Source organism: Pseudoliparis swirei, chromosome 1, assembly GCF_029220125.1.
Source record: "Pseudoliparis swirei isolate HS2019 ecotype Mariana Trench chromosome 1, NWPU_hadal_v1, whole genome shotgun sequence".
NCBI lineage: Eukaryota > Metazoa > Chordata > Actinopteri > Perciformes > Liparidae > Pseudoliparis > Pseudoliparis swirei.
This window is the reverse complement of record NC_079388.1, coordinates 22,398,050-22,425,345: the sequence shown is the minus strand read 5'-3', so window position 1 is coordinate 22,425,345 and position 27,296 is coordinate 22,398,050. Positions and strand designations below refer to the sequence as shown.

Genomic DNA, 27,296 nt, shown 5'->3' with positions numbered 1-27,296 from the left:
GGAATTCCTGCTCCTGACTACGCCACTGTCCTGTTGAGACTCCGCCCACTGTTGAGACTCCGCCCACTCCTCCTCCCCACTGCCATCTGATGGGTCGTGGAGGTCTCCATCGTGGAATATGCCTACTATGAACTATTCATACTCTGTCACATTCATTGAATGTATTTAAACTCTAAATCTGTCCTTCTGGTCACATGACATCTATTGTTCTGTCCATCCTGGAGAGGGATCCTCCTCTGTTCTCTCCTCAAGGGGTCTTACCTTTTTTTCCCCCTGAAGGGTTATTTGGGAGTTTTTCCTGGTCCGATGTGAGGTCAAAGGTCAGCGATGTCTATGTGTACAGATTGTAAAGCACTCCGAGACAAATTTGTAATTTGTGAAATTGGGCTATACAAATAAACTGAATTGAATAGAAGACGACCAACTCTATTCACTGTGAATTTATTTAGATAATAAAGGTCATAGTTTATCAAAACAATCCTTAAGGAACGAAACGAGAACTGCATCGCCCAACATGCACGAGCGGAGCAGCAGAGGTCATGACCTCTGAGGAGCTTCAAGACATCTTCTGGAAGATGAACACCAGGTAGATACCTGGAACACAGGAAGGGAGCGTCACAAGGAGGCAGGAAGGGAGCGTCACAAGGAGGCAGAAAGGGAGCGTCACAAGGAGGCAGGAAGGGAGCGTCACAAGGAGGCAGAAAGGGAGCGTCACAAGGAGGCAGGAAGGGAGCGTCACAAGGAGGCAGGAAGGGAGCGTCACAAGGAGGCAGAAAGGGAGCGTCACAAGGAGGCAGGAAGGGAGCGTCACAAGGAGACAGGAAGGGAGCGTCACAAGGAGGCAGGAAGGGAGCGTCACAAGGAGACAAGAAGGGAGCCTCACAAGGAGACAGGAAGGGAGCGTCACAAGGAGGCAGGAAGGGAGCGTCACAAGGAGACAGGAAGGGCGTCACAAGGAGGCAGGAAGGGAGCGTCACAAGGAGGCAGGAAGGGAGCGTCACAAGGAGGCAGAAAGGGAGCGTCACAAGGAGGCAGGAAGGGAGCGTCACAAGGAGGCAGGAAGGGAGGCGTCACAAGGAGGCAGAAAGGGAGCGTCACAAGGAGGCAGGAAGGAGCGTCACAAGGAGGCAGGAAGGGGGCGTCACAAGGAGGCAGGAAGGGGCGTCACAAGGAGGCAGGAAGGGAGCGTCACAAGGAGGCAGGAAGGGCCACAAGGAGGCAGAAAGGGGCGTCACAAGGAGGCAGGAAGGGCGTCACAAGGAGGCAGGAAAGGGGAGCCTCACAAGGAGGCAGGAAGGAGCGTCACAAGGAGGCAGAAAGGGAGCGTCACAAGGAGGCAGGAAGGGAGCGTCACAAGGAGGCAGGAAGGGAGCGTCACAAGGAGGCAGAAAGGCAGCGTCACAAGGAGGCAGGAAGGGAGCGTCACAAGGAGGCAGAAAGGGAGCGTCACAAGGAGGCAGAAAGGCAGCGTCACAAGGAGGCAGAAAGGACGCGTCACAAGGAGGCAGGAAGGGAGCGTCACAAGGAGGCAGGAAGGGAGCGTCACAAGGAGGCAGGAAGGGAGCATCACAAGGAGGCAGAAAGGGAGCGTCACAAGGAGGCAGGAAGGGAGCGTCACAAGGAGGCAGGAAGGGAGCCTCACAAGGAGGCAGGAAGGGAGCGTCACAAGGAGGCAGAAAGGGAGCGTCACAAGGAGGCAGGAAGGGAGCGTCACAAGGAGGCAGGAAGGGAGCGTCACAAGGAGGCAGGAAGGGAGCGTCACAAGGAGACAAGAAGGGAGCCTCACAAGGAGACAGAAAGGGAGCGTCACAAGGAGGCAGGAAGGGAGCGTCACAAGGAGACAGGAAGGGAGCGTCACAAGGAGACAGGAAGGGAGCGTCACAAGGAGGCAGGAAGGGAGTGTCACAAGGAGGCAGGAAGGGAGCGTCACAAGGAGGCAGGAAGGGAACGTCACAAGGAGGCAGGAAGGGTTCAAAGGGAACAGGAAGGACACTCACTGGCTGCGTCCCACTCCGAGCTGCTGAGCGTTCCCTGCACAGAACAAAGGAGCGTTAGAGGAAGTGGACCGGCGCGTTCGAGGAAGTGGACCGGGTTAGGGTTAGAGGAAGTGGACCGGCGCGTAAGAGGAAGTGGACCGGGTTAGGGTTAGAGGAAGTGGACCGGCGCGTAAGAGGAAGTGGACCGGGTTAGGGTTAGAGGAAGTGGACCGGGTTAGAGGAAGTGGACCGGCGCGTAAGAGGAAGTGGACTGGGTTAGGGTTAGAGGAAGTGGACCGGCGCGTTAGAGGAAGTGGACCGGCGCGTTAGAGGAAGTGGACCGGCGTGTTAGAGGAAGTGGACCGGGTTAGAGGAAGTGGACCGGCGCGTTAGAGGAAGTGGACCGGGTTAGGGTTAGAGGAAGTGGACCGGCGCGTTAGAGGAAGTGGACCGGGTTAGGGGAAGTGGACCGGCGCGTAAGAGGAAGTGGACCGGGTTAGGGTTAGAGGAAGTGGACCAGCGCGGTAGAGGAAGTGGACCGGGTTAGGGTTAGAGGAAGTGGACCGGCGCGTTAGAGGAAGTGGACCGGGTTACGGTTAGAGGAAGTGGACCGGCGCGTAAGAGGAAGTGGACCGGGTTAGGGTTAGAGGAAGTGGACCGGCGCGTTAGAGGAAGTGGACCGGCGTGTTAGAGGAAGTGGACCGGCGCGTTAGAGGAAGTGGACCGGTTAGGGTTAGAGGAAGTGGACCGGCGCATTAGAGGAAGTGGACCGGCGCGTTAGGGTTAGATGAAGTGGACCGGCGCGTTAGAGGAAGTGGACCGGCGCATTAGAGGAAGTGGACCGGCGCGTGAGAGGAAGTGGACCGGCGCGTTAGAGGAAGTGGACCGGCGCGTTAGAGGAAGTGGACCGGCACATTGGAGTTAGTGGACCGGCGAGTTAGAGGAAGTGGACCGGGTTAGGGTTAGAGTTAGTGGACCAGCGCGTAAGAGGAAGTGGACCGGGTTAGAGGAAGTGGACCGGCGCGTTAGAGGAAGTGGACCGGCGCATTAGAGGAAGTGGACCGGCGCGTGAGAGGAAGTGGACCGGCGCGTGAGAGGAAGTGGACCGGCGCGTTAGAGGAAGTGGACCAGGTTAGGGTTAGAGGAAGTGGACCAGGTTAGGGTTAGAGGAAGTGGACCAGGTTAGGGTTAGAGGAAGTGGACCGGCGCGTAAAAGGAAGTGGACCGGGTTAGGGTTAGAGGAAGTGGACCGGCGCGTTAGAGGAAGTGGACCGGCGCATTAGAGGAAGTGGACCGGGTTAGGGTTAGAGGAAGTGGACCGGCGCGTTAGAGGAAGTGGACCGGGCTGTGGGGCAGCCAGCCTTCAGGAGACCCACCAGTGGGAGTTGGACTCCGGCCTTGACGCTGTGCTCTTGAGCATGGCAGTACTCGCCCCCGCCGTCCGCCGCCTGCCGGCCTCCGTCCTCTCCAGGAAACGGCTGAAGGACAACGAGCACAGATTCACCGAGCGGCACGAGATGCAGCTTCGAGCTTCGGATGCTTCACTCTTCAGTCGAGTCACGGACACGGGAACACGAGACTCCATGACCCCCAGCCTGACCCCTACCGGCTCCACGACCTGTGTGTGTATGTATATACACATACATACATACATATACACACATAATATATACACACATATGTATATATATATGTGTGTATATATATGTATATACACAAACATACATATATACACATATATATATACATACACATATGTATATATATATATATGTGTGTATAAACATATCGTGTATATATATATATACATACACACATATATATATACACATCTACATACATGTATGTATATACACACATATATATATACACATATATAATATATATACATATATATGTATGTAGATGTGTATATATATATATGTGTATACATATATATATACACACATATATGTGTGTATATATATATACACATATATATATGTATGTAGATGTGTATATATATATGTGTATACATATATATATACACACATATATATATATACACACGTATATATATATACACACATACATGAACAATAGATGTCATGTGACCAGTGAGACAGGGTCCCCTGTGGCCTCCAGACTTTGAGAGGAGCTCTTTCACCTGCAACGCCATCATCTTCATCATGAGGCTGCGATGCTCCTCCTTCTTCACCTTCTCCTCAAAGAACTCAGAGAACCTCTTCTTCATCACCAGGCGCATGTTGTACCGCTTCGCCATGCTGCAGAGAACCCAGGAGAACCGGGAGAACCACGGAGGTGTTCTACAGTAGTAGTACTAGTCATTAGAAGTACTCTACAGTAGTAGTACTAGTCATTCGAAGTACTCTACAGTAGTAGTACTAGTCATTAGAAGTACTCTACAGTAGTAGTACTAGTCATTAGAAGTACTCTACAGTAGTACTAGTCATTAGAAGTACTCTACAGTAGTAGTACTAGTCATTCGAAGTACTCTACAGTAGTAGTACTAAAGTCATAAGAAGTACTCTACAGTAGTAGTACTAGTCATTAGAAGTACTCTACAGTAGTAGTACTAGTCATTCGAAGTACTCTACAGTAGTAGTACTAGAGTCATAAGAAGTACTCTACAGTAGTAGTACTAGAGTCATTAGAAGTACTCTACAGTAGTAGTACTAGTCATTAGAAGTACTCTACAGTAGTAGTACTAGTCATTCGAAGTACTCTACAGTAGTAGTACTAGAGTCATAAGAAGTACTCTACAGTAGTAGTACTAGTCATTAGAAGTACTCTACAGTAGTAGTACTAGTCATTAGAAGTACTCTACAGTAGTAGTACTAGTCATTAGAAGTACTCTACAGTAGTAGTACTAGTCATTAGAAGTACTCTACAGTAGTAGTACTAGAGTCATTAGAAGTACTCTACAGTAGTAGTACGTCATTAGAAGTACTCTACAGTAGTAGTACTAGAGTCATTAGAAGTACTCTACAGTAGTAGCAGTTCATTAGAGTAATCAGCTGTTCCGATGTGGGGGTCAAAGGTCAGGAGGTCGTACACAAACGGGTTTGGGGTTTTACAGTAAAGACCGTTCAGCATGTAATCGTCTTCATCATCATATGCTGTTCCTCTTCATCAAACAGGAACAGGAAGTGGTTCATCTTCATCGTCTTACTGTTCAAACAGAGGGAAGTAGACGAGGAACTCGGGGACGTCCACCACGGCCTCCAGGCTGAAGTGGTACTGACAGCCAAACAGAGGGTAGAACCCTTTAGAACCAAAGGACACCTGGAACACCTCGCTACCAAAGGACAGGGAGGACGACGCCTCCAGACGCTTACTGAGGAGGAGGGGGGGGGAGGGAGGAGGAGGAGGGGGAGGAGGAGGGAGAGGAGGGAGAAGGAGGAAGAGGGAGAGGAGGGGTGGGAGAGGATGGAGGAGGAGGGAGAGAGAGGAGGGGGAGGAGGGAGAAGGAGGAAGAGGGAGGAGGAGGTGGGGAGAGGAGGGGGAGGAGGAGGAGAGGGGAGAGGAGGGGGAGGAGGAGGGAGAGAGAGGAAGAGGAGGGGGAGGTGGGGAGAGGAGGGAGAAGGAGGAAGAGGAGGGAGAGAGAGGAGGGGGAGGGGGAGGAGGGAGGAGAGGGGAGGAGGAGGGGAGGAGGGAGAAGGAGGGAGGTGGGGAGAGGAGGAGGGAGAGGAAGAGGGAGAGGAGGAGGGGGAGGGAGGAGAGGAGGAGGGGGAGGAGGGAGGAGGAGGGGAGGAGAGGAGGAGGAGGGAGGGAGGAGGAGGGAGGGAGGAGGAGGAGGAGAGGGGAGGGAAGAGGAGGAGGAGGGGGGAGAGGAGGAGGGGAAGGAAGAGGAGGGGGGAGAGGAGGAGGGGAAGGAAGAGGAGGGAGAAGGAGGAAGAGGGAGAGGAGGAGGAGGAGGGAGAGGAGCACCACAAGTTAGGTTCTGGACTCCTGCAGAGAGCTTCAACTCATCAGGAGGTTCCTTCACCTACAAGAACCATCAGCACGAGTTCTAGAGCTTGGTTCTTACACCTTCTAGAGCTTGGTTCTTACACCTTCTAGAGCTTGGTTCTTACACGTTCTAGAGCTTGGTTCTTACACCTTCTGGAGCTTGGTTCTTACACCTTCTGGAGCTTGGTTCTTACACCTTCTAGAGCTTGGTTCTTACACCTTCTGGAGCTTGGTTCTTACACCTTCTGGAGCTTGGTTCTTACACCTTCTAGAGCTTGGTTCTTACACCTTCTGGAGCTTGGTTCTTACACCTTCTGGAGCTTGGTTCTTACACCTTCTGGAGCTTGGTTCTTACACCTTCTGGAGCTTGGTTCTCTTCTAGAGCTTGGTTCTTACACCTTCTGGAGCTTGGTTCTTACACCTCTGAGCTTGGTTCTTACCTTCTAGAGCTTGGTTCTTACACCTTCTGGAGCTTGGTTCTTACACCTTCTGGAGCTTGGTTCTTACACCTTCTGGAGCTTGGTTCTTACACCTTCTAGAGCTTGGTTCTTACACCTTCTGGAGCTTGGTTCTTACACCTTCTGGAGCTTGGTTCTTACACCTTCTGGAGCTTGGTTCTTACACCTTCTAGAGCTTGGTTCTTACACCTTCTGGAGCTTGGTTCTTACACCTTCTGGAGCTTGGTTCTTACACCTTCTGGAGCTTGGTTCTTACACCTTCTGGAGCTTGGTTCTTACACCTTCTGGAGCTTGTTTCTTACACCTTCTGGAGCTTGGTTCTTAAACCTTCTAGAGCTTGGTTCTTACACCTTCTGGAGCTTGGTTCTTACACCTTCTGGAGCTTGGTTCTTACACCTTCTGGAGCTTGGTTCTTACACGTTCTAGAGCTTGGTTCTTACACCTTCTAGAGCTTGGTTCTTACACCTTCTAGAGCTTTGTTCTTACACCTTCTAGAGCTTGGTTCTTACACCTTCTGGAGCTTGGTTCTTACACCTTCTGGAGCTTGGTTCTTACACCTTCTGGAGCTTGGTTCTTACACCTTCTAGAGCTTGGTTCTTACACCTTCTAGAGCTTGGTTCTTACACCTTCTAGAGCTTGGTTCTTACACCTTCTGGAGCTTGGTTCTTACACCTTCTGGAGCTTGGTTCTTACATGTTCTGGAGCTTGGTTCTTACACCTTCTGGAGCTTGGTTCTTACACCTTCTGGAGCTTGGTTCTTACACGTTCTGGAGATTGGTTCTTACACGTTCTGGAGCTTGGTTCTTACACCTTCTAGAGCTTGTTTCTTACACCTTCTAGAGCTTGGTTCTTGCACCTTCTGGAGCTTGGTTCTTACACCTTCTGGAGCTTGGTTCTTACACCTTCTGGAGCTTGGTTCTTACACCTTCTGGAGCTTGGTTCTTACACCTTCTAGAGCTTGGTTCTTACACCTTCTGGAGCTTGGTTCTTACACCTTCTGGAGCTTGGTTCTTACACCTTCTGGAGCTTGGTTCTTACACCTTCTGGAGCTTGGTTCTTACACCTTCTGGAGCTTGGTTCTTACACCTTCTGGAGCTTGGTTCTTACACCTTCTGGAGCTTGGTTCTTACACCTTCTGGAGCTTGGTTCTTACACGAGTTCGAAGGCGTCCGGCGTGGTTCCGATGAAGAACCCTCCAGGCTTCAGGCACTCACAGGCGTTCCTCAGCATCATGTCGGCCTTCGGCTCGCTCTCGAAGGAGTAGTGGTACACGAACTGACAGCTGCAGATGTCGAACATCTGCTCCGGGTTCTCCAGCTTCTCCGACAGAACCTCCTGTCACACGGTCAAACGAGAGCATGTGAGGTACTCTAGCTGTTCTACAGAGGTTAGGGGGAACTGTTCTAGGTGTTCTACCTTGGTATATAGTGAGGTTCTCTAGCTGTTCTACAGAGGTTAGGGGGAACTGTTCTTGGTGTTCTACCTTGGTATATAGTGAGGTTCTCTAGCTGTTCTACAGAGGTTAGGGGGAACTGTTCTAGGTGTTCTACCTTGGCATATAGTGAGGTTCTCTAGCTGTTCTACAGAGGTTAGGGGGAACTGTTCTAGGTGTTCTACCTTGGTATATAGTGAGGTTCTCTAGCTGTTCTACAGAGGTTAGGGGGAACTGTTCTAGGTGTTCTACTTTGGTATATAGTGAGGTTCTCTAGCTGTTCTACAGAGGTTAGGGGGAACTGTTCTCGGTGTTCTACCTTGGTATATAGTGAGGTTCTCTAGGGGCTGTTCTACAGAGGTTAGGGGGAACTGTTCTAGGTGTTCTACCTTGGTATATAGTGAGGTTCTCTACCTGTTCTACAGAGGTTAGGGGGAACTGTTCTAGGTGTTCTACCTTGGTATATAGTGAGGTTCTCTACCTGTTCTACAGAGGTTAGGGGGAACTGTTCTAGGTGTTCTACCTTGGTATATAGTGAGGTTCTCTAGGGGCTGTTCTACAGAGGTTAGGGGGAACTGTTCTAGGTGTTCTACCTTGGTATATAGTGAGGTTCTCTAGCTGTTCTAGAGGTTAGGGGGAACTGTTCTAGGTGTTCTACTTTGGTATATAGTGAGGTTCTCTAGCTGTTCTACAGAGGTTAGGGGGAACTGTTCTACCTTGGTATATAGTGAGGTTCTCTAGCTGTTCTACAGAGGTTAGGGGGAACTGTTCTAGGTGTTCTACCTTGGTATACAGTGAGGTTCTCTAGCTGTTCTACAGAGGTTAGGCGGAACTGTTCTAGGTGTTCTACCTTGGTATATAGTGAGGTTCTCTAGCTGTTCTACAGAGGTTAGGGGAACTGTTCTAGGTGTTCTACCTTGGTATATAGTGAGGTTCTCTAGCTGTTCTACAGAGGTTAGGGGGAACTGTTCTAGGTGTTCTACCTTGGTATACAGTGAGCTGTTCTACAGAGGTAAGGGGGAACTGTTCTAGGTGTTCAACCTTGGTATACAGTGAGGTTCTCGAGGGGCTGTTCTACAGAGGTTAGGGGGAACTGTTCTAGGTGTTCTACCTTGGCACAGTCTGCTGTGATGAATTGGGCACTGAAGATTTTCTCGTTGGCGTGGCTTTTCTTCTTCATGTCTTCATAGCGACTCTGGCACTGCTCCACCGACACCGCAGCGATATCTGAACCAGATCCAGATTATTGATCAGGTCAAACATCTCCTCCTGAACATGAGGTCCAGATTATTGATCGGGTCAAACATCTCCTCCTGAACATGAGGTCCAGATTATTGATCAGGTCAAACATCTCCTCCTGAACATGAGGTCCAGATTATTGATCGGGCCAAACATCTCCTCCTGAACATGAGGTCCAGATTATTGATCAGGTCAAACATCTCCTCTTGAACATGAGGTCCATATTATTGATCGGGTCCAACATCTCATCCTGAACATGAGGTCCAGATTATTGATCAGGTCAAACATCTCCTCCTGAACATGAGGTCCATATTATTGATCGGATCAAACATCTCCTCCTGAACATGAGGTCCAGATAATTGATCGGGTCCAACATCTCCTCCTGAACATGAGGTCCATATTATTGATCGGATCAAACATCTCCTCCTGAACATGAGGTCCATATTATTGATCGGGTCCAACATCTCCTCCTGAACATGAGGTCCAGATTATTGATCGGGTCCAACATCTCCTCCTGAACATGAGGTCCAGATTATTGATCGGGTCCAACATCTCCTCCTGAACATGAGGTCAAGATTCAAGATTCAAGATTCAAGATGTTTTATTTGTCACATACACACACAGGGTGTGCAGTGAAATGAAAGTGGCAATGCTCAGCAGGAATGTGCAGTGTGTGTGTGTGTGTGTGTCCTGGTGAGGTCGGAGTTCACAGTCCTGATGGCCTGAGGAAAGAAACTCCGTCTCAGTCTCTCTGTTCTTGAAACAGTCTGTTGTTGGGGTGGTGAGGATCCTTCATGATCCTGCGGCTCTGGTTCTGCACCTCCTGGTGTACAAGTCCTGCAGGGTGGGAGTGTAGTTCCAATAGTGCGTTCAGCCGAACGCACTACTCTCTGCAGAGCCTTCCTGTCCTGAGCGGAGCAGTTGCCAAACCAGGCTGTGATGCTTCCTGTCAGGACGCCTCTACAGCTCCAGAGTAGAAGGACTGAAGGATCCTCTGGGAAACTTTAAATTTCCTCAGCTGCCTGAGGTTGCCTTTCTCACCAGAGTGTCTGTGTTCGTTGACCATGTCAGATCCTCGGTGATGTGGACTCCAGGTATTTATACCCGCTCACCCTCTCCACAGTAGTCCCTAATCCCAGTGGTGAGTCGTCCTCTGTTGTTGTACCTCCTAAAGTCCACAATCAGCTCCTTAGTTTTGGTGACATTCATGATGAGGCTGTTGTCCTGGCACCAGAGTGACAGATCAGCAACTTCCACCAGGTAGGTCTCCACGTCGTTGTCGGAGATCAGGCCCACCACCACTGTGTCATCCTAAACTTGATGATGGTGTTGAGCTGAACCTGGCCACACAGTCATGTGTGTACAGGAGTACAGTAGGGGCTGAGGATCCTGTGTTCAGGGTGAGGTGACCACCTGTGGCCTGGCGGTCAGGAAGTCCAGGATCCAAGCACATGTTCAGTCCCAGCTCAATCAGCTTGCCCAGTCTGGAGGACTATGGTGTTGAAAGCTGAACTATAATCAATGAACAGCAGTCTCACATAGCCCCCCCTCTGGCTGTCCAGATGAGAGAGTGTGGTGTGCAGTACCTGGGAGACAGCATCATCCGTGGATCTGTTTGGGCGATAAGCAAACTGCAGCGGGTCCATGGAGGAAGGGAGGAAGGCGCAGATGTAGTCCTTTATCAGCCTCTCAAAGCATTTCATGACCACCGATCAGGTCAAACATCTCCTCCTGAACATGAGGTCCAGATTATTGATCGGGTCCAACATCTCCTCTTGAACATGAGGTCCAGATTATTGATCGGGTCAAACATCTCCTCCTGAACATGAGGTCCAGATTATTGATCGGGTCAAACATCTCCTCCTGAACATGAGGTCCAGATTATTGATCAGGTCAAACATCTCCTCCTGAACATGAGGTCCAGATTATTGATCGGGTCCAACATCTCCTGCTCTAACGTGGGTCACATGGTTCGATGCAACAAGAGGAGGAACGGTACCTGCACAGACCAGGTGGTCGATCCCTCCTCTCCTCCACTTCAGCAGGTCTCCTCCTTTTCCACAGCCGAGGTCCAGCACAGAGACTTGCCGAGGTCCCGCCCCCCGGACCTGGTCCAGGATCTCCCCTACCAATCAAATTAAAAACCACAGGTATGTGCAGGTGTTTCTCTTCTCGAGGTAACGCTTCCCTTTACCACCTTCCCTCACATCATGCTCTCCAACTCTAGAGTGTATACACGATGCGTACGACTTATTCTTGGACTCAGCGTCAGATCCACAAAGCTGCTCCCTCGGTTCCCCCGGTCGGGTTGGAGAACCACACAAAGCTTTAAACTGCACGAGGACTCCAGGGATCCAGATAAATAACTATATTTTGTATTTTTAACAAAGGTTAAATGTTATTTCACAAGTTTAAAAAAAGTGCCTACATTGTATTTTTAATGCTGGATTCCAGACATTGACCTAAAAGAGAAGTTTGTTTCCTGCCCTGCGGGGGGACACGGGAGGCGGCGGACATGTTGTGTCCATCGTCTCCGCTGCCCTCGGCCTGGAGAACATATTGATTAACACTTACCGATCAAGACGCTCTTCAGCCAGTTGTTGAAGTTCCTCATGAAGAAGATTTTGCTTCGACTTCTCGCAGCCAGACCGACTTCCTGCAGGCGGTTGTAGTGACTGGCGACCTTCACACCATGATCCGTCACCTGGTGGACAGATCAATAACCTATCACACTGATCATCACCTGGTGGACAGATCAATAACCTATCACACTGTGATCATCACCTGTCACAGATCAATAACCCATCACACTGTGATCATCACCTGTCACAGATCAATAACCCATCACACTGTGATCATCACCTGTCACAGATCAATAACCCATCACACTGTGATCATCACCTGTCACAGATCAATAACCCATCACACTATGATCATCACCTGTCACAGATCAATAACCCATCACACTGTGATCATCATCTGTCACAGATCAATAACCCATCACACTGTGATCATCACCTGTCACAGAGCAATAACCCATCACACTGTGATCATCACCTGTCACAGATCAATAACCTATCACACTGTGATCATCACCTGTCACAGATCAAGAACCCATCACACTGTGATCATCACCTGTCACAGATCAATAACCCATCACACTGTGATCATCACCTGTCACAGATCAATAACCCATCACACTGTGATCATCACCTGTCACAGATCAATAACCCATCACACTGTGATCATCACCTGTCACAGATCAATAACCCATCACACTGTGATCATCACCTGTCACAGATCAATAACCCATCACACTGTGATCATCACCTGTCACAGATCAATAACCCATCACACTGATCATCACCTGTCACAGATCAATAACCCATCACACTGTGATCATCACCTGTCACAGATCGATAACCCATCACACTGTGATCATCACCTGTCACAGATCAATAACCTATCACACTGTGATCATCACCTGTCACAGATCAATAACCCATCACACTGTGATCATCACCTGTCACAGATCAATAACCCATCACACTGTGATCATCACCTGTCACAGATCAATAACCCATCACACTGTGATCATCACCTGTCACAGATCAATAACCCATCACACTGTGATCATCACCTGTCACAGATCAATAACCTATCACACTGTGATCATCACCTGTCACAGATCAATAACCCATCACACTATGATCATCACCTGTCACAGATCAATAACCCATCACACTGTGATCATCATCTGTCACAGATCAATAACCCATCACACTGTGATCATCACCTGTCACAGAGCAATAACCCATCACACTGTGATCATCACCTGTCACAGATCAATAACCCATCACACTGTGATCATCACCTGTCACAGATCAATAACCTATCACACTGTGATCATCACCTGTCACAGATCAAGAACCCATCACACTGTGATCATCACCTGTCACAGATCAATAACCTATCACACTGTGATCATCACCTGTCACAGATCAATAACCCATCACACTGTGATCATCACCTGTCACAGATCAATAACCTATCACACTGTGATCATCACCTGTCACAGATCAATAACCTATCACACTGTGATCATCACCTGTCACAGATCGATAACCCATCACACTGTGATCATCACCTGTCACAGATCGATAACCCATCACACTGTGATAATCACCTGTCACAGATCGATAACCCATCACACTGTGATAATCACCTGTCACAGATCGATAACCCATCACACTGATCATCACCTGTCACAGATCGATAACCCATCACACTGTGATCATCACCTGTCACAGATCAATAACCCATCACACTGTGATCATCACCTGTCACAGATCAATAACCCATCACACTGTGATCATCACCTGTCACAGATCAATAACCCATCACACTGTGATCATCACCTGTCACAGATCAATAACCCATCACACTGTGATCATCACCTGTCACAGATCAATAACCCATCACACTGTGATCATCACCTGTCACAGATCAATAACCCATCACACTGTGATCATCATCTGTCACAGATCAATAACCCATCACACTGTGATCATCACCTGTCACAGATCAATAACCCATCACACTGTGATCATCACCTGTCACAGATCAATAACCCATCACACTGTGATCATCACCTGTCACAGATCAATAACCTATCACACTGTGATCATCACCTGTCACAGATCAATAACCCATCACACTGTGATCATCACCTATCACAGATCAATAACCCATCACACTGTGATCATCACCTGTCACAGATCAATAACCCATCACACTGTGATCATCACCTGTCACAGATCAATAACCCATCACACTGTGATCATCACCTGTCACAGATCAATAACCCATCACACTGTGATCATCACCTGTCACAGATCAATAACCCATCACACTGTGATCATCACCTGTCACAGATCAATAACCCATCACACTGATCATCACCTGTCACAGATCAATAACCCATCACACTGTGATCATCACCTGTCACAGATCAATAACCCATCACACTGTGATCATCACCTGTCACAGATCAATAACCCATCACACTGTGATCATCACCTGTCACAGATCAATAACCCATCACACTGTGATCATCACCTGTCACAGATCAATAACCCATCACACTGTGATCATCACCTGTCACAGATCAATAACCCATCACACTGTGATCATCACCTGTCACAGATCAATAACCCATCACACTGTGATCATCACCTGTCACAGATCAATAACCCATCACACTGTGATCATCACCTGTCACAGATCAATAACCCATCACACTGTGATCATCACCTGTCACAGATCAATAACCCATCACACTGTGATCATCACCTGTCACAGATCAATAACCCATCACACTGTGATCATCACCTGTCACAGATCAATAACCCATCACACTGTGATCATCACCTGTCACAGATCAATAACCCATCACACTGTGATCATCACCTGTCACAGATCAATAACCCATCACACTGTGATCATCACCTGTCACAGATCAATAACCCATCACACTGTGATCATCACCTGTCACAGATCAATAACCCATCACACTGTGATCATCACCTGTCACAGATCAATAACCCATCACACTGTGATCATCACCTGTCACAGATCAATAACCCATCACACTGTGATCATCACCTGTCACAGATCAATAACCCATCACACTGTGATCATCACCTGTCACAGATCAATAACCCATCACACTGTGATCATCACCTGTCACAGATCAATAACCCATCACACTGTGATCATCACCTGTCACAGATCAATAACCCATCACACTGTGATCATCACCTGTCACAGATCAATAACCCATCACACTGTGATCATCACCTGTCACAGATCAATAACCCATCACACTGTGATCATCACCTGTCACAGATCAATAACCCATCACACTGTGATCATCAACTGTCACAGAGCAATAACCCATCACACTGTGATCATCACCTGTCACAGATCAATAACCCATCACACTGTGATCATCACCTGTCACAGATCAATAACCCATCACACTGTGATCATCACCTGTCACAGATCAATAACCCATCACACTGTGATCATCATCTGTCACAGATCAATAACCCATCACACTGTGATCATCACCTGTCACAGATCAATAACCCATCACACTGTGATCATCACCTGTCACAGATCAATAACCCATCACACTGTGATCATCACCTGTCACAGATCAATAACCCATCACACTGATCATCTCTACCAGGATGTTGGGTGGTGAGACCCGGCCATCGTCTTCTCGGCTCCTCTTCGTCGGTGCCTTCTGTCCTCCTTCCTCGTCTCCTCCCTCCTTCAGCAGCTCTGACTGAAGCTCCATCCTTCCACCGGACCCCGACGCCCCGAGCCGCGCAGAGAGCCGATTGGTCGCCGCTGTGGCTGGTTGCCGGGTTACGAGGAGGCTCTGCTGGTTCCAGGTGCACTCGCCTGGAAACAAGACGAGAGCCGCGGGAGAACAGAAGACACGCCTTCAAATGATACACAGGAAGTCAGAGAAAGCCACTTCCTGTTAGATCTTTAGGCTGCGTGTAGTTCACAGACATGTTGGGATGGATTCGTGTCGTTATAAATATAGAGTCATGAAGACTTGTTCTGATACGCGTCATAAAAACACGCTTTCTCATTATCAACCACAAGACGGGTTTCAGATCGGACTCGAGACCAACGGACGTAGAGGGGGGTCTCTGGGGGGTCCCTGAGGGTCTCTGGGGGTCCCTGAGGGTCCCTGAGGGTCTCTGAGGGAACCTGAGGGTCTCTGGGGGTCTCTGAGGGTCCCTGAGGGTCCCTGAGGGAACCTGAGGGTCTCTGGGGGTCTCTGAGGGTCTCTGGGGGGTCCCTGAGGGTCTCTGGGGGTCCCTGAGGGTCCCTGAGGGTCTCTGGGGGTCCCTGAGGGAACCTGAGGGTCTCTGGGGGAACCTGAGGGTCTCTGGGGGTCTCAGCAGACCTGCAGCTTTCAGGGACCTTGCTCCAGACAAGACCTGAACGCTGATTCTCCATCTTCAGGTCTGACTCTTGGACCAGGAAGTAGGACTCAGGTCTGAATCCAGAGCTACACCGTGGTGTGTTCAGGGTCAGGTCTGAATCCAGAGCTACACCGTGGTGTGTTCAGGGTCAGGTCTGAATCCAGAGCTACACCGTGGTGTGTTCAGGGTCAGGTCTGAAACCAGAGCTACACCGTGGTGTGTTCAGGGTCAGGTCTGAAACCAGAGCTACACCGTGGTGTGTTCATGGTCAGGTCTGAAACCAGAGCTACACCGTGGTGTGTTCAGGGTCAGGTCTGAATCCAGAGCTACACCGTGGTGTGTTCAGGGTCAGGTCTGAATCCAGAGCTACACCGTGGTGTGTTCAGGGTCAGGTTTGAATCCAAAGCTACACCGTGGTGTGTTCAGGGTCAGGTCTGAAACCAGAGCTACACCGTGGTGTGTTCAGGGTCAGGTCTGAATCCAGAGCTACACCGTGGTGTGTTCAGGTCTCATTGTTATTGTTTACTCCTCGTCTTTCATGCATGAAGCCACAGATCAAACTGTTGCTGTTGTTTGTTTACAGTTTACTGGTTGTGCAAAACAAAATAAGCTTCACTTGTTCGCTGTTGTTCGAACCAATATCATTTATTCAACATCGTTCTTTTATTTCAACGTGATTTAAGTGTTGTTTCTAAAGTGCACGGCAGTTCTAAAGGACCAATACAGCCTCGGGATCCTCCCGCCTCTTGCAGCTCAACCGGCTCCGTCCTCCGCTCCCACAACGAGCAGCTGGACCCGGACCCGGACCCGGACCCGGACCCCCACCCCCACCCCCGGTCCTGGTTGGAACAGGTCCTGGTGTGCGCTGGCTTTTCTCAAACTAAATCCACAATAAAACAATGTACTCACGACGCTCTGCAGAATGGACCCGTGCGTGCGGCGCAGCTTCCGGATGTGCATACGTCATATGACGGCGCCCCGCCACGTCATATTATGGCGTCACAGGCCGTTAGCGTCAAAGGGCCGGCGTTTATCAAATCCAAGAACACTGAGGACAGACTTGTCATTTTGTTATTTTTTTTTATTATATAAATACATATATATATATATTTCTTGTTTTGTTTTATGGATTTTTTTTTAAATTATTATTATTTTTTATTTGTTTTGGGGGTTAAGCCTCAATTTACAGATTAATACTCCAGAGGGTGGCGGTAATACACCAATTATATGGATGCCAACCGCCGTTAAGAAAAAAGTAGAAGAAGAAGAAGAAGAAGAAGAAGAAGAAGAAGAAGAAGAAGAAGAAGAAGAAGAAGAAGAAGAAGAAGAAGAAGAAGAGGACTTGTGTCAGTCCAGACTCCAGAGGACGAAACATGTGTTTGTTTAAATATATAGTGTTTATATATGTATATATAAATATATACATATATATATACATATATATAAATATATATATATATATATATATATATATAAATATATATATCTATACATATATATATATATAATATATATACATATATATAAATACATATATATATATTTATATTTATATATATAAATATATATATATATATATATTTTAGGGCTGTCAGCGTTAACGCGTTAATCTATGCGATTAATTTGGCCGCGTTAACGCACTAAAATATTTTAATATTTTGTTTAATTATTTTTTTTTAACCGCGGCAGTACGGTTTGACACTGTTTCCGTTTTTAAAACAATTATTTCTCCGCGAAAATAAGGATCATAAATCAGTTTAACTCGTGGATGAATCAGTCGGGTTTCCTCCTGCTCCTCCTTCCTCCCGTCTCCCCCTCTGACACACAGAGGAACGGAGGGCGACGTGTCGGGGGACGCGGCGCGGAAAGAACTCGTCACACGAAACCTTCACCGTGATTGGTCAATCCGTTTGTCTGTCAACATTTCGGTAAAAAAACAACCAATGAACACTCAGTAAATCACAAAGGACCTCCCACCTCACAGGTTAGGCTCATTTAGCAGCCTGTCAGTCAGAGAACCAGAGGACACGGCGCGAGGACAATGAGGCTCATTTCAGAGCTGAGATTGTTCTGAAATGTTTGATGTATAACACGTGGGGGTGTGTCACATGCAAAAGACTTTAAACGGTGAATTTAATTTATTTTGTAAGATGTATAAAATGCCCCCAGCCTCCAGAGGGTTAACGTGACATATGTGAATGTCAGTCAGTTACCAAGGCCACTGGTTCTGCTGCTGCTCAGTGGTAAAGATGACAGGACCAATGGGGTCTCAATATACTTATTTTTTTTTTACTAATCTGATGTTTCACTGAAGAAACAATTTATCATCCACGATATTAAATACCTCGCTGGCACTGTATATGTAGGAGCCTCTTTGAAAACACAGCTCTGTGTGAAGTTTTGTCTTTAAAAAGAAGGAAAACACTTTTAAGCGCGATTAATCACAATTAATTAATCGCAATTTCAAAATGTGCGATTAATTAGTTAATTTTTTTTAATCGATTGACAGCCCTAATATATTTATATAAATATGTTATATGAGATCCGGTTGCTGTCGGCGGCCACACAGCGCTCACCGCCCGCGCTGTGGAGTTCTCTGAGCAGCAGAACCTCAGATCTACGGCGCAGATCTTTATGAGGCTGAATCATAAAAAACCTCCACAGATTGACTCATAAACTACTAACTTCTGTCCTGAAAACATCCTAACATCACATTCCTGACTCAACTACAGTTAGAAGAAGTCAACTGTCTTCCACCGCTACTGTTTCCGGTTGCTGGTGAAATGCATTCTGGGATATCTGCTGGCCAGAGTACGCACAAGTGATCTCTGATGCATTCTGGGTAAAGTGGGAGAATCAAGTCACCATCCGGGCATTTTGACCGTGAAGCGAGAAGCGGACTTTGAATGTGAACATGTACTCAGACTGAGACTGATGACGAGACACGAGGCACGAAGAGAGGAAAGTACACAAGTGTAACGGAGTTAGAAATACATTCTGTTATTTCTTGTTTTCCATGTGTTGTATTTTATTTTTGTTTGTTGTTCAACAATATTGTTGAGTGTTTGTGAATTTTATTTTAATGAGCCATTTTTATTTAGCGTTATTTTTAAAATTCTGTTTCCTGCGGAAATTGCTTTCCATCTGTTGCACTTCCTGCTCCTGAGTCCGTCTTTCCCTCACAAATGGTTTTGTATTGCAGAGGGTGAGTCGGGTGGAAAATTATGTTGCACTGTTTTGGCTCTATTCTTTAATGGAAAATAACCATTTATGTTACACACGGTAACGGTCGCTGATACGATCACGGTGTCCAGCTGTTGTGTGATTTGGACGGTCAAAGTAAACGTTTTGTGACGGTCTCATTGAGCCACTTTGGCGCCGTTTGTCTGGCCACATCCGGTCGTCCCGACGTATGTTTTCCTTGTCTAAATGTTGTTTTGTTTGTATAGGAAGTGCAAAGATGGACCAGAAGGCAATAAGTGTGTTATGTTGTCTTCTGCAGGTATGTGTTTCCCTTTTGTTCAATTACTTTAGCTCATGCAGTTATTTGTTTTGTCCATTGGGGGTCGCTGTTTTCCCCTTGTATGTTACATGTTTTTGATAATTGTTGTTATTTGTATTTAGTGTGGTCCTGCCTTCCATACACATTGGTTTTGTATTGCAGAGGGAAGTGCAAAGATGGACCAGAAGGCAATAAGTGTTTTCTGTTGTCTTCTGCAGCATAAATAAATGCTGGGAAAATCCACCATCGGAGTCGACTTCTTCTATGCCGTTTCACATCCGTTACACAAGTACAGAGGAGTACACAAGTAGAGGAATGTACACACAAGTACAGAGAAGTACACAAGTAGAGGAAAGTACACACAAGTACAGAGAAGTACACAAGTAGAGGAAAGTACACACAAGTACAGAGAAGTACACACAAGTACAGATAAGTACACAAGTAGAGGAAAGTACACACAAGTACAGAGAAGTACAAGTGGAGGAGGTACACACAGAGGAAGTACACAAGGTTAGAGGAAAGTACACAAGTGGACAGAGGAGCACAGAGGGAGGAGGTGCACAGAGTGGAGAGGTGCACACAGGTACAGAGTGGCACACAAGTGGGAGAGGTACACAGCACAGGTGGAGAAGGTGCACAGTGCAGAGAGCACACAGTGAGAGGTGCACAGAGTGCAGAGTACAGGTGGGGTACACAGGAGTGCACAAGTGCAGAGTGCACAGAGTGGAAGAGGTGCACAGGCGGAGGTGCACAGAGTGGGTGCACTTGTGTACTCCCCTGTGCTGTGTGCCTCTGCAGTGTACTCCTGTGTGTGCTCTGCACTGTGTGCTTCTCCTGTGCTTGTGTACCTCTGTGTGCCCTCCTGTGCTACTCTCTGTGTACTCTGCTTGTGCTTGCACTCTCTGCTTGTGTACTCTCTGCTGTCCTCTGTCTGTGTGTACTTGTGTGTACTTTCCTCTACTTGTGTACTTCTCTGTACTTGTGTACTTTCCTCTCTTCGTGCCTCGTGTCTCGTCATCAGTCTCAGTCTGAGTACATGTTCACATTCAAAGTCCGCTTCTCGCTTCACGGTCAAAATGCCCGGATGTGACTTGATCCTCCCACTTTACCCAGGATGCATCAGAGGAGACTTGTGCGTACTCTGGCCAGCAGATATCCCAGAATGCATTTCACCAGCAACCGGAAACAGTAGCGGAGGAGAAAATAAACTAGTGACAGATGACTTTTTATAAATCCTACTTTTGTTGAGTCAGGAATGTAATGTTAGGATGTTTTGTTTATTTGACTGTAAAACATAAATTACAGTGAATAATTAGAGTAAAACTCAGGAGCAAGAACAGCTGATGTGGTGACGTCATCAAGTCAGCTGGGCCAATCCAGAAAGACCAGAAAGACCGTCCTCCCGTCCTCTCGTCCTCTACAAGAACACAAGAACAGAGGACACAAGAACACAAGTACAGAGGACACGAGTACTGACAAGAGTGCATATTGATAAACGTGTTAAGAATCTGAACCAACTATGGTGGCATCCCCATATGGAAAGCATGGTCTCACTTTTCTGTGATGAATGCACAGCCTGCAAGAACCATAACGTCAGAAAACCTTTCAAGACACCAATGGGATCTTATCCCGTTCCCCAAGGCCCATTCCAAGACATCAGTATAGATTATACAGATATGGGACAAGAAAACAGGGTGGGGGGGAAAAGATACTTATTGGTTATGGTAGACAGATTTACAAAGTGGGTAGAAGCGATCCCCACTAAAAACGAGGACGCTAAGTCAGTGATAAAATGGCTAAAAACAGATCTAATACCACGGTACGGAGTACCAAGACAGATCAGGTCTGACAATGGAACACATTTCAACAACAAACACTTGGCAGAAGTTGAACGAGCACTGGGCATAACCCACAAGTTTGGGTCGTTATATCATCCTCAGTCTCAGGGGCTAGTCGAAAGAGCCAATCAGACGATAAAGAGGAAGATAGCAAAAATGTGCGATGGCACCAAGATAACATGGGTGGAGGCGTTACCACTGGCATTGATGTCGATGAGAACATCACCAGGTGGGGATACGCATTTGTCACCGCATGAGTTGTTGACCGGCAGGAGAATGCCGGGCCACCCATAGATGGAGGTCATATGCCATCTCTGGATGTTAGCAAAATCGAAATGAGTGAATACATGGCCGCACTAATATCTCTCATCACAGATCTCTCCAACCAGGTTGTTCATGCCCAGTCGATCGATCCGGAAGGAAGAGAGTCAAAGGTAAAGGTAGGAGACTGGGTCAGAGTTCGAGTTCACAAAAGAAAGTGGACTGAACCCAGGTGGACTGGACCGTACGAAGTGAAGGAGGTTACGTCACACTCGGTCCAGGTCAGAGGCAAGGCGGGTGCGAAGTGGCATCACCTGACACATTGTGCCCCAGCTCCAAGTCCGTTAAGGACATTGAACGAAGTAAGAACTGATTTGGAAAAATGCCGAGAACAAACAGAGTCTTCGGACAATGTTCCGGAAAAGCCGGAACTCGGGTGAACAGTGATTGGGAAAGCGGGTGGAAAATAGCAATCCTTTGGGGCCACATTATGGGGACTAGAGAAAGGCTATAAAAATAGGACTGCCCAGGCCAACATGACACGTACCAACGCTACAGTGATCCAAGAATCAAGCTCTACACACACACGACTGGCACTGCCCTATTCGATTACTGTCTGTTCTGGGACTGTTACTCAAAAGATTTGATGGCATGGAGAGTAAAGCAGGCCGTGTATTACCTATGTGTGGGCCCGATGTGTAGTGAATGGAAAATGGTACTAACAAACACTGGAACTGAAGATTGGGGTTACATCCCACCTGTTGAAAACGCCAAAAATATGATTGAGAGGTTCCATTTATTTAAAATGATAGCAAACCCATCAGTCCACAGGCATGCCACTACATGTAATCCCGGAGGCCTTACTATAATCGACCCTAAACTAACAGACTCCGGAACCTACTCCATAGGAATGAAAGAGTCCGGTAGGGACCGCATCGGAAATATACTCATACAAGTATCCCCAAGAGCACAAGCTCCAGTAAACATTAGCAAAGAAAAAGGCGCGACAGAGTCCCCTTCAAAATCTTCAGATGTGATAACATACGTGGATTTGACCAACTTCACTGCTAACGACCAATTAGAAATAGAAACAGGTTTCAATGGAGACCAAAACCTATGGTTACAACAACTCAGATATACCGCTAGAACTCAAAATTTATCAAGCTGTTTAGCATGCGCTGCTGCCCGCCCCAGATTGACCACTGCCCCATTCCCAATCAACCCTGTTAATGATATAGTCGGGTTTGAATGCATGATGAGATTGTTTTCGCCCCAACCAGGGGTCATAATTAACTGTAAAACTCTCAGCATCTTGTTCCCTGCAGTTTCTCCCACAAAGCCGCCCATGGGAGTCCTGTCCTACCCAGGTAATTATGCTTGCTTATCCGGTAACGGCATGAACAGACGTGGGATGCTGGGTGAGTTGCCCTCGAGTTACTGTCATAATACCATAAAAGTTGGAAAAACTGTCCCTGACTGTACCGGATGTGCTAATCTGACAAATGAACAATTTAACAATCAAACCACAGCATTAGCAGATGTATGGTGGATCTGTGGGCCAAAATTAAAGTTACGTCCTATTCTACCAAAAGGATGGTCAGGGACATGTGCCATGATTCGATTGTTGTTACCTATAACCATGGTGACCTTAACCAGTAGAGACTTAGATAGAATAGCCGAAGCCTCCTCCACCATACCTAAAAAAGAGAGACAAATGTTTAAACGATCTATTAAAGAAATGTCTGCTGGGTTTGGAACATGGGATCCTGATGCTCCATTAGGGAACATGGGAACCAGTGTCTATTTAGATGCAATCGGAGTCCCCAGGGGAGTCCCAGATGAATTTAAAGCCCGTAATCAGGTTGGGACTGGATTTGAATCCATTTTCCTTTGGATAACCACGAACAAAAATGTGGATTGGATTAATTACATTTATTACAATCAACAGCCTTTCCTCAACCACACCCGCGATGCCATAAAAGGTTTGGCTGAACAACTCCATGCGACCTCGTTGACTGCATGGCAAAATAGAATGGCACTATATATGTTGTTGGCTGAAAAAGGGGGTGTGTGTAAAATGTTTGGGGAAACCTGTTGTACATTTATTCCAGAGAACACTGCCCCAGACGGAAGCATTACCAGAGCATTGGCAGGACTCACCAGCCTTTCTAATGAACTTGCTGAGAACTCCGGTATAGACACAGACCCACTCACGTCCTGGCTCGATTCCGTTTTCGGCAAGTATAAAGCCATGTTTCTTTCTGCAGCTATATCCCTTGCTGTTTTTACTGCATTACTTTCTTGCTGTGGATGTTGCTGTATTCCCTGTCTCCGGTCTCTTTCAATCCGCCTGATTGAAACTGCCATAGAGAAAAAAGATGCTCTGCATGGCCAACAGATGTCCCTGTTAGGACCATGCAGTGTTCCTGATTGGGCATGTATTGAACCATATGAGGGACTAACAGAAGATGTAAAGGGGGAGGGTTTGATAAATGACACTTTTGAAAAGAAATAAGATTAAAAGCCCAGTTATAGAATAACACTAAATGATAGAGTTCACACCATTAAGGTGTGAAAAGGGGGATTTGTTAAGAATATAAAAATGCATACATAGTACCCCATGCCCCTCACTTTGCATTAAGGCCCCGAAGCACCAAACCTTGTGTCCTTCTATGGCTCGATTCCATTTTCAGGCTCTGACCAGAGAGAACAGCTCATACTCAGCTCACCCACATGTTTTGGAACATACTGACACTGCTGGATAAGAAGCACAGATACTGTAGGAACAAACACTTCTGGACCTCGGCCAGAAGATGACACATCCACACAGGGAAGATAATCAGGAACTCTGTGCAACCCTTGGCTCTGACCTCATCCTGACTGCTCAGTCATAGAATTGAGATTTAAATAAGAGCCGTACCTGTCAACGCCAAATAACTTGTTTATGAAAGCAACAGATAGTTTCAATGCCTTTTAGTTTCTATTATATTAAAGAAACTGCACAGCTCCTGCTTTAGATGGAGAACAACACACACACACACTGATTATGATGATGGCGAGAAGATCGTGAGCCAAGAGGGTGGGACCACCCTGAGCTCCATCAGAAGGTGTTCAAAGTCTAAACCAGGAACACCTCCATCTGTTTTAACCAACCAGTGCTGCTGTCGTGAGCCCAGAGGGTGGGACCACCCTGAGCTCCAACGATGAGACGGACACAGATTAAACCGAGTGACGTCTCCATCTATATCATCTAATCACGCTGCTCTTAAAGATATAAAGAGCCATGTTCTCCTGGAGAACTCCAGTCTGTTATCGAACGATGATTTGAGCTGACTTCATCCAGGCCCGTGCTGCACGTTAAATGTTTTATGTCTTTGAGACTTTTGTTCTACCACACTTAATTAAATCCACTTTGTTTTGAATTTTACTTTGCCGTCCTGGTCATCTTTTCCCAACCTTCGACAAATGCCAGGCCACTGGTGGTGGTGAGAAGGGAGTTGCTGCCCCCTGCTGGTGATATGGAGTATGACTGCATGCTGCCTGGTGAGGAGGGTTGCGTTCAGGTTCAACTGACAGCAGATAACTCCTTTCATATTTGTAGCTGCCATTAAACGTCTCTTGAAGAAGCCGCTCTGGATCCAGAGGTGTTGGCTCTCCAGACCTCTGACCCCCCTCCTCTCTGAGGTCCTTGAGCACGTGTCTCACACCAGCTGTGTTTCTACATCTAATAGTTTATTTGAGGAGTTTCAGTCAATATTTAGAAAACACCACCGAGACATGACAGGGTCAGGACTCCTCTCTGTCCTGGTCTAGTTAGACCTTAGTCCTGATAGAGGACTCCTCTCTGTCCTGGTCTAGTTAGACCTTAGTCCTGATAGAGGACTCCTCTCTGTCCTGGTCTAGTTAGACCTTAGTCCTGATAGAGGACTCCTCTCTGTCCTGGTCTAGTTAGACCTTGGTCCTGATAGAGGAGTCCTCTCTGTCCTGGTCTAGTTAGACCTTAGTCCTGATAGAGGACTCCTCTCTGTCCTGGTCTTGTTAGACCTTAGTCCTGATAGAGGACTCCTCTCTGTCCTGGGACAGCTTCTTCAGTCAGACCTTGGTCCTGATAGAGGACTCATTAACTCTGTACTGGTCTTGTTGGACCTTGGTCCTGATGGGGACTACCTCTGTCTGGTCTGGTGTATACCTTGGTCCTGATATAGGACTCATCTCTGTACTGGTCTTGTATAACCTTGTTCTGATAGGACTCCTCTCTGTACTGGTTTATATAGACCTTGTTTGATAGAGGACTCATCTGTACTGGTCTTGTTTGACGTGCTGATGAGGACTCCTCTCTGTACTGGTCTTGTTGGACCTTAGTCCTGATAGGACTCATCTGCCTGTCTTGTTTGTTAGTCCTGATAGAGGACTCCTCTGTACTGGAAACTTTGAACTTGTTAGACCTGGTCTGATAGAGGACTCTCTCTGTCCTGGTCTAGTTAGACCTTAGTCCTGATAGAGGACTCTCTGTACTGGTCTTGTTAGACCTTGGTCCTGATAGAGGACTCCTCTCTGTACTGGTCTTGTTAGACCTTGGTCCTGATAGAGGACTCCTCTGTCCTGGTCTAGGTAGACCTTAGTCCTGATAGAGGACTCATCTCTGTACTGGTCTTGTTAGACCTTAGTCCTGATAGAGGACTCCTCTCTGTCCTGGTCTTGGTAGACCTTTGTCCTGATAGAGGACTCATCTCTGTACTGGTCTTGTTAGACCTTAGTCCTGATAGAGGACTCCTCTCTGTACTGGTCTAGTTAGACCTTAGTCCTGATAGAGGACTCATCTCTGTACTGGTCTTGTTTGACCTTAGTGCTGATAGAGGACTCCTCTCTGTACTGGTCTTGTTAGACCTTAGTCCTGATAGAGGACTCATCTCTGTACTGGTCTTGTTTGACCTTAGTCCTGATAGAGGACTCATCTCTGTACTGGTCTTGTTTGACCTTAGTCCTGATAGAGGACTCAACTCTGTACTGGTCTTGTTTGACCTTAGTGCTGATAGAGGACTCATCTCTGTACTGGTCTTGTTAGACCTTAGTCCTGATAGAGGACTCCTCTCTGTACTGGTCTTGTTAGACCTTAGTGCTGATAGAGGACTCCTCTCTGTACTGGTCTAGTTAGACCTTAGTGCTGATAGAGGACTCCTCTCTGTACTGGTCTAGTTAGACCTTAGTGCTGATAGAGGACTCCTCTCTGTCCTGGTCTTGTTAGACTTTAGTGCTGATAGAGGACTCCTCTCTGTACTGGTCTAGTTAGACCTTAGTGCTGATAGAGGACTCCTCTGTACTGGTCTTGTTAGACCTTAGTCCTGATAGAGGACTCATCTCTGTACTGGTCTTGTTAGACCTTAGTCCTGATAGAGGACTCATCTCTGTACTGGTCTAGTTAGACCTTAGTGCTGATAGAGGACTCATCTCTGTACTGGTCTTGTTAGACCTTAGTCCTGATAGAGGACTCATCTCTGTACTGGTCTTGTTAGACCTTAGTGCTGATAGAGGACTCCTCTCTGTACTGGTCTAGTTAGACCTTAGTGCTGATAGAGGACTCCTCTCTGTACTGGTCTAGTTAGACCTTAGTGCTGATAGAGGACTCCTCTCT

The 27,296-nt window shown here is 47.3% G+C and overlaps 2 protein-coding genes across 3 annotated transcripts; one reads left to right on the top strand and one right to left on the bottom strand.

Moving 5' to 3' along the window:
- Window positions 1-425: 425 nt before the first annotated feature.
- On the bottom strand, window positions 426-17,045 carry LOC130188503 (mRNA cap guanine-N7 methyltransferase-like). Of its 2 annotated transcripts, none has more exons than XM_056406928.1 (11): window positions 16,973-17,045; window positions 15,307-15,527; window positions 11,631-11,760; window positions 11,056-11,181; window positions 8,929-9,044; window positions 7,539-7,720; window positions 5,149-5,313; window positions 4,048-4,240; window positions 3,353-3,594; window positions 1,998-2,031; window positions 426-594 (listed from the first exon to the last, which is right to left on the bottom strand). In XM_056406928.1, the coding sequence occupies exons 1-11, from the start codon at window positions 17,028-17,030 to the stop codon at window positions 538-540; spliced, it is 1,524 nt and encodes a 507-aa protein (XP_056262903.1). In that variant the 5' UTR covers window positions 17,031-17,045; the 3' UTR covers window positions 426-537. The 2 variants fall into 2 exon arrangements, with proteins under 2 accessions (XP_056262903.1, XP_056262970.1); XM_056406995.1 differs by having other exon boundaries at window positions 3,353-3,454; window positions 4,123-4,240.
- Window positions 17,046-20,518: 3,473 nt separating this feature from the next.
- Window positions 20,519-25,091, top strand: LOC130189902 (uncharacterized). Its single transcript, XM_056408939.1, has 2 exons — window positions 20,519-23,031; window positions 23,776-25,091. The coding sequence occupies exons 1-2, from the start codon at window positions 22,311-22,313 to the stop codon at window positions 24,177-24,179; spliced, it is 1,125 nt and encodes a 374-aa protein (XP_056264914.1). The 5' UTR covers window positions 20,519-22,310; the 3' UTR covers window positions 24,180-25,091.
- The last annotated feature ends 2,205 nt before the right edge of the window (window positions 25,092-27,296 follow it).

Coding starts and splice junctions, on each gene's coding strand:
- LOC130188503 (XM_056406928.1), bottom strand. CDS start 17,030: ATGACGTATGCACATCCGGAAGCTGCGCCGCACGCACGGGTCCATTCT. Junction 11,182..11,630: donor GCTGAAGAGCGTCTTGATCG/GTAAGTGTTAAT, acceptor TTTGATTGGTAG/GGGAGATCCTGGACCAGGTC. Junction 595..1,997: donor CTCGGAGTGGGACGCAGCCA/GTGAGTGTCCTT, acceptor CCTGTGTTCCAG/GTATCTACCTGGTGTTCATC.
- LOC130189902 (XM_056408939.1), top strand. CDS start 22,311: ATGGCATGGAGAGTAAAGCAGGCCGTGTATTACCTATGTGTGGGCCCG. Junction 23,032..23,775: donor GGGAGTCCTGTCCTACCCAG/GTAATTATGCTT, acceptor CATTTATTCCAG/AGAACACTGCCCCAGACGGA.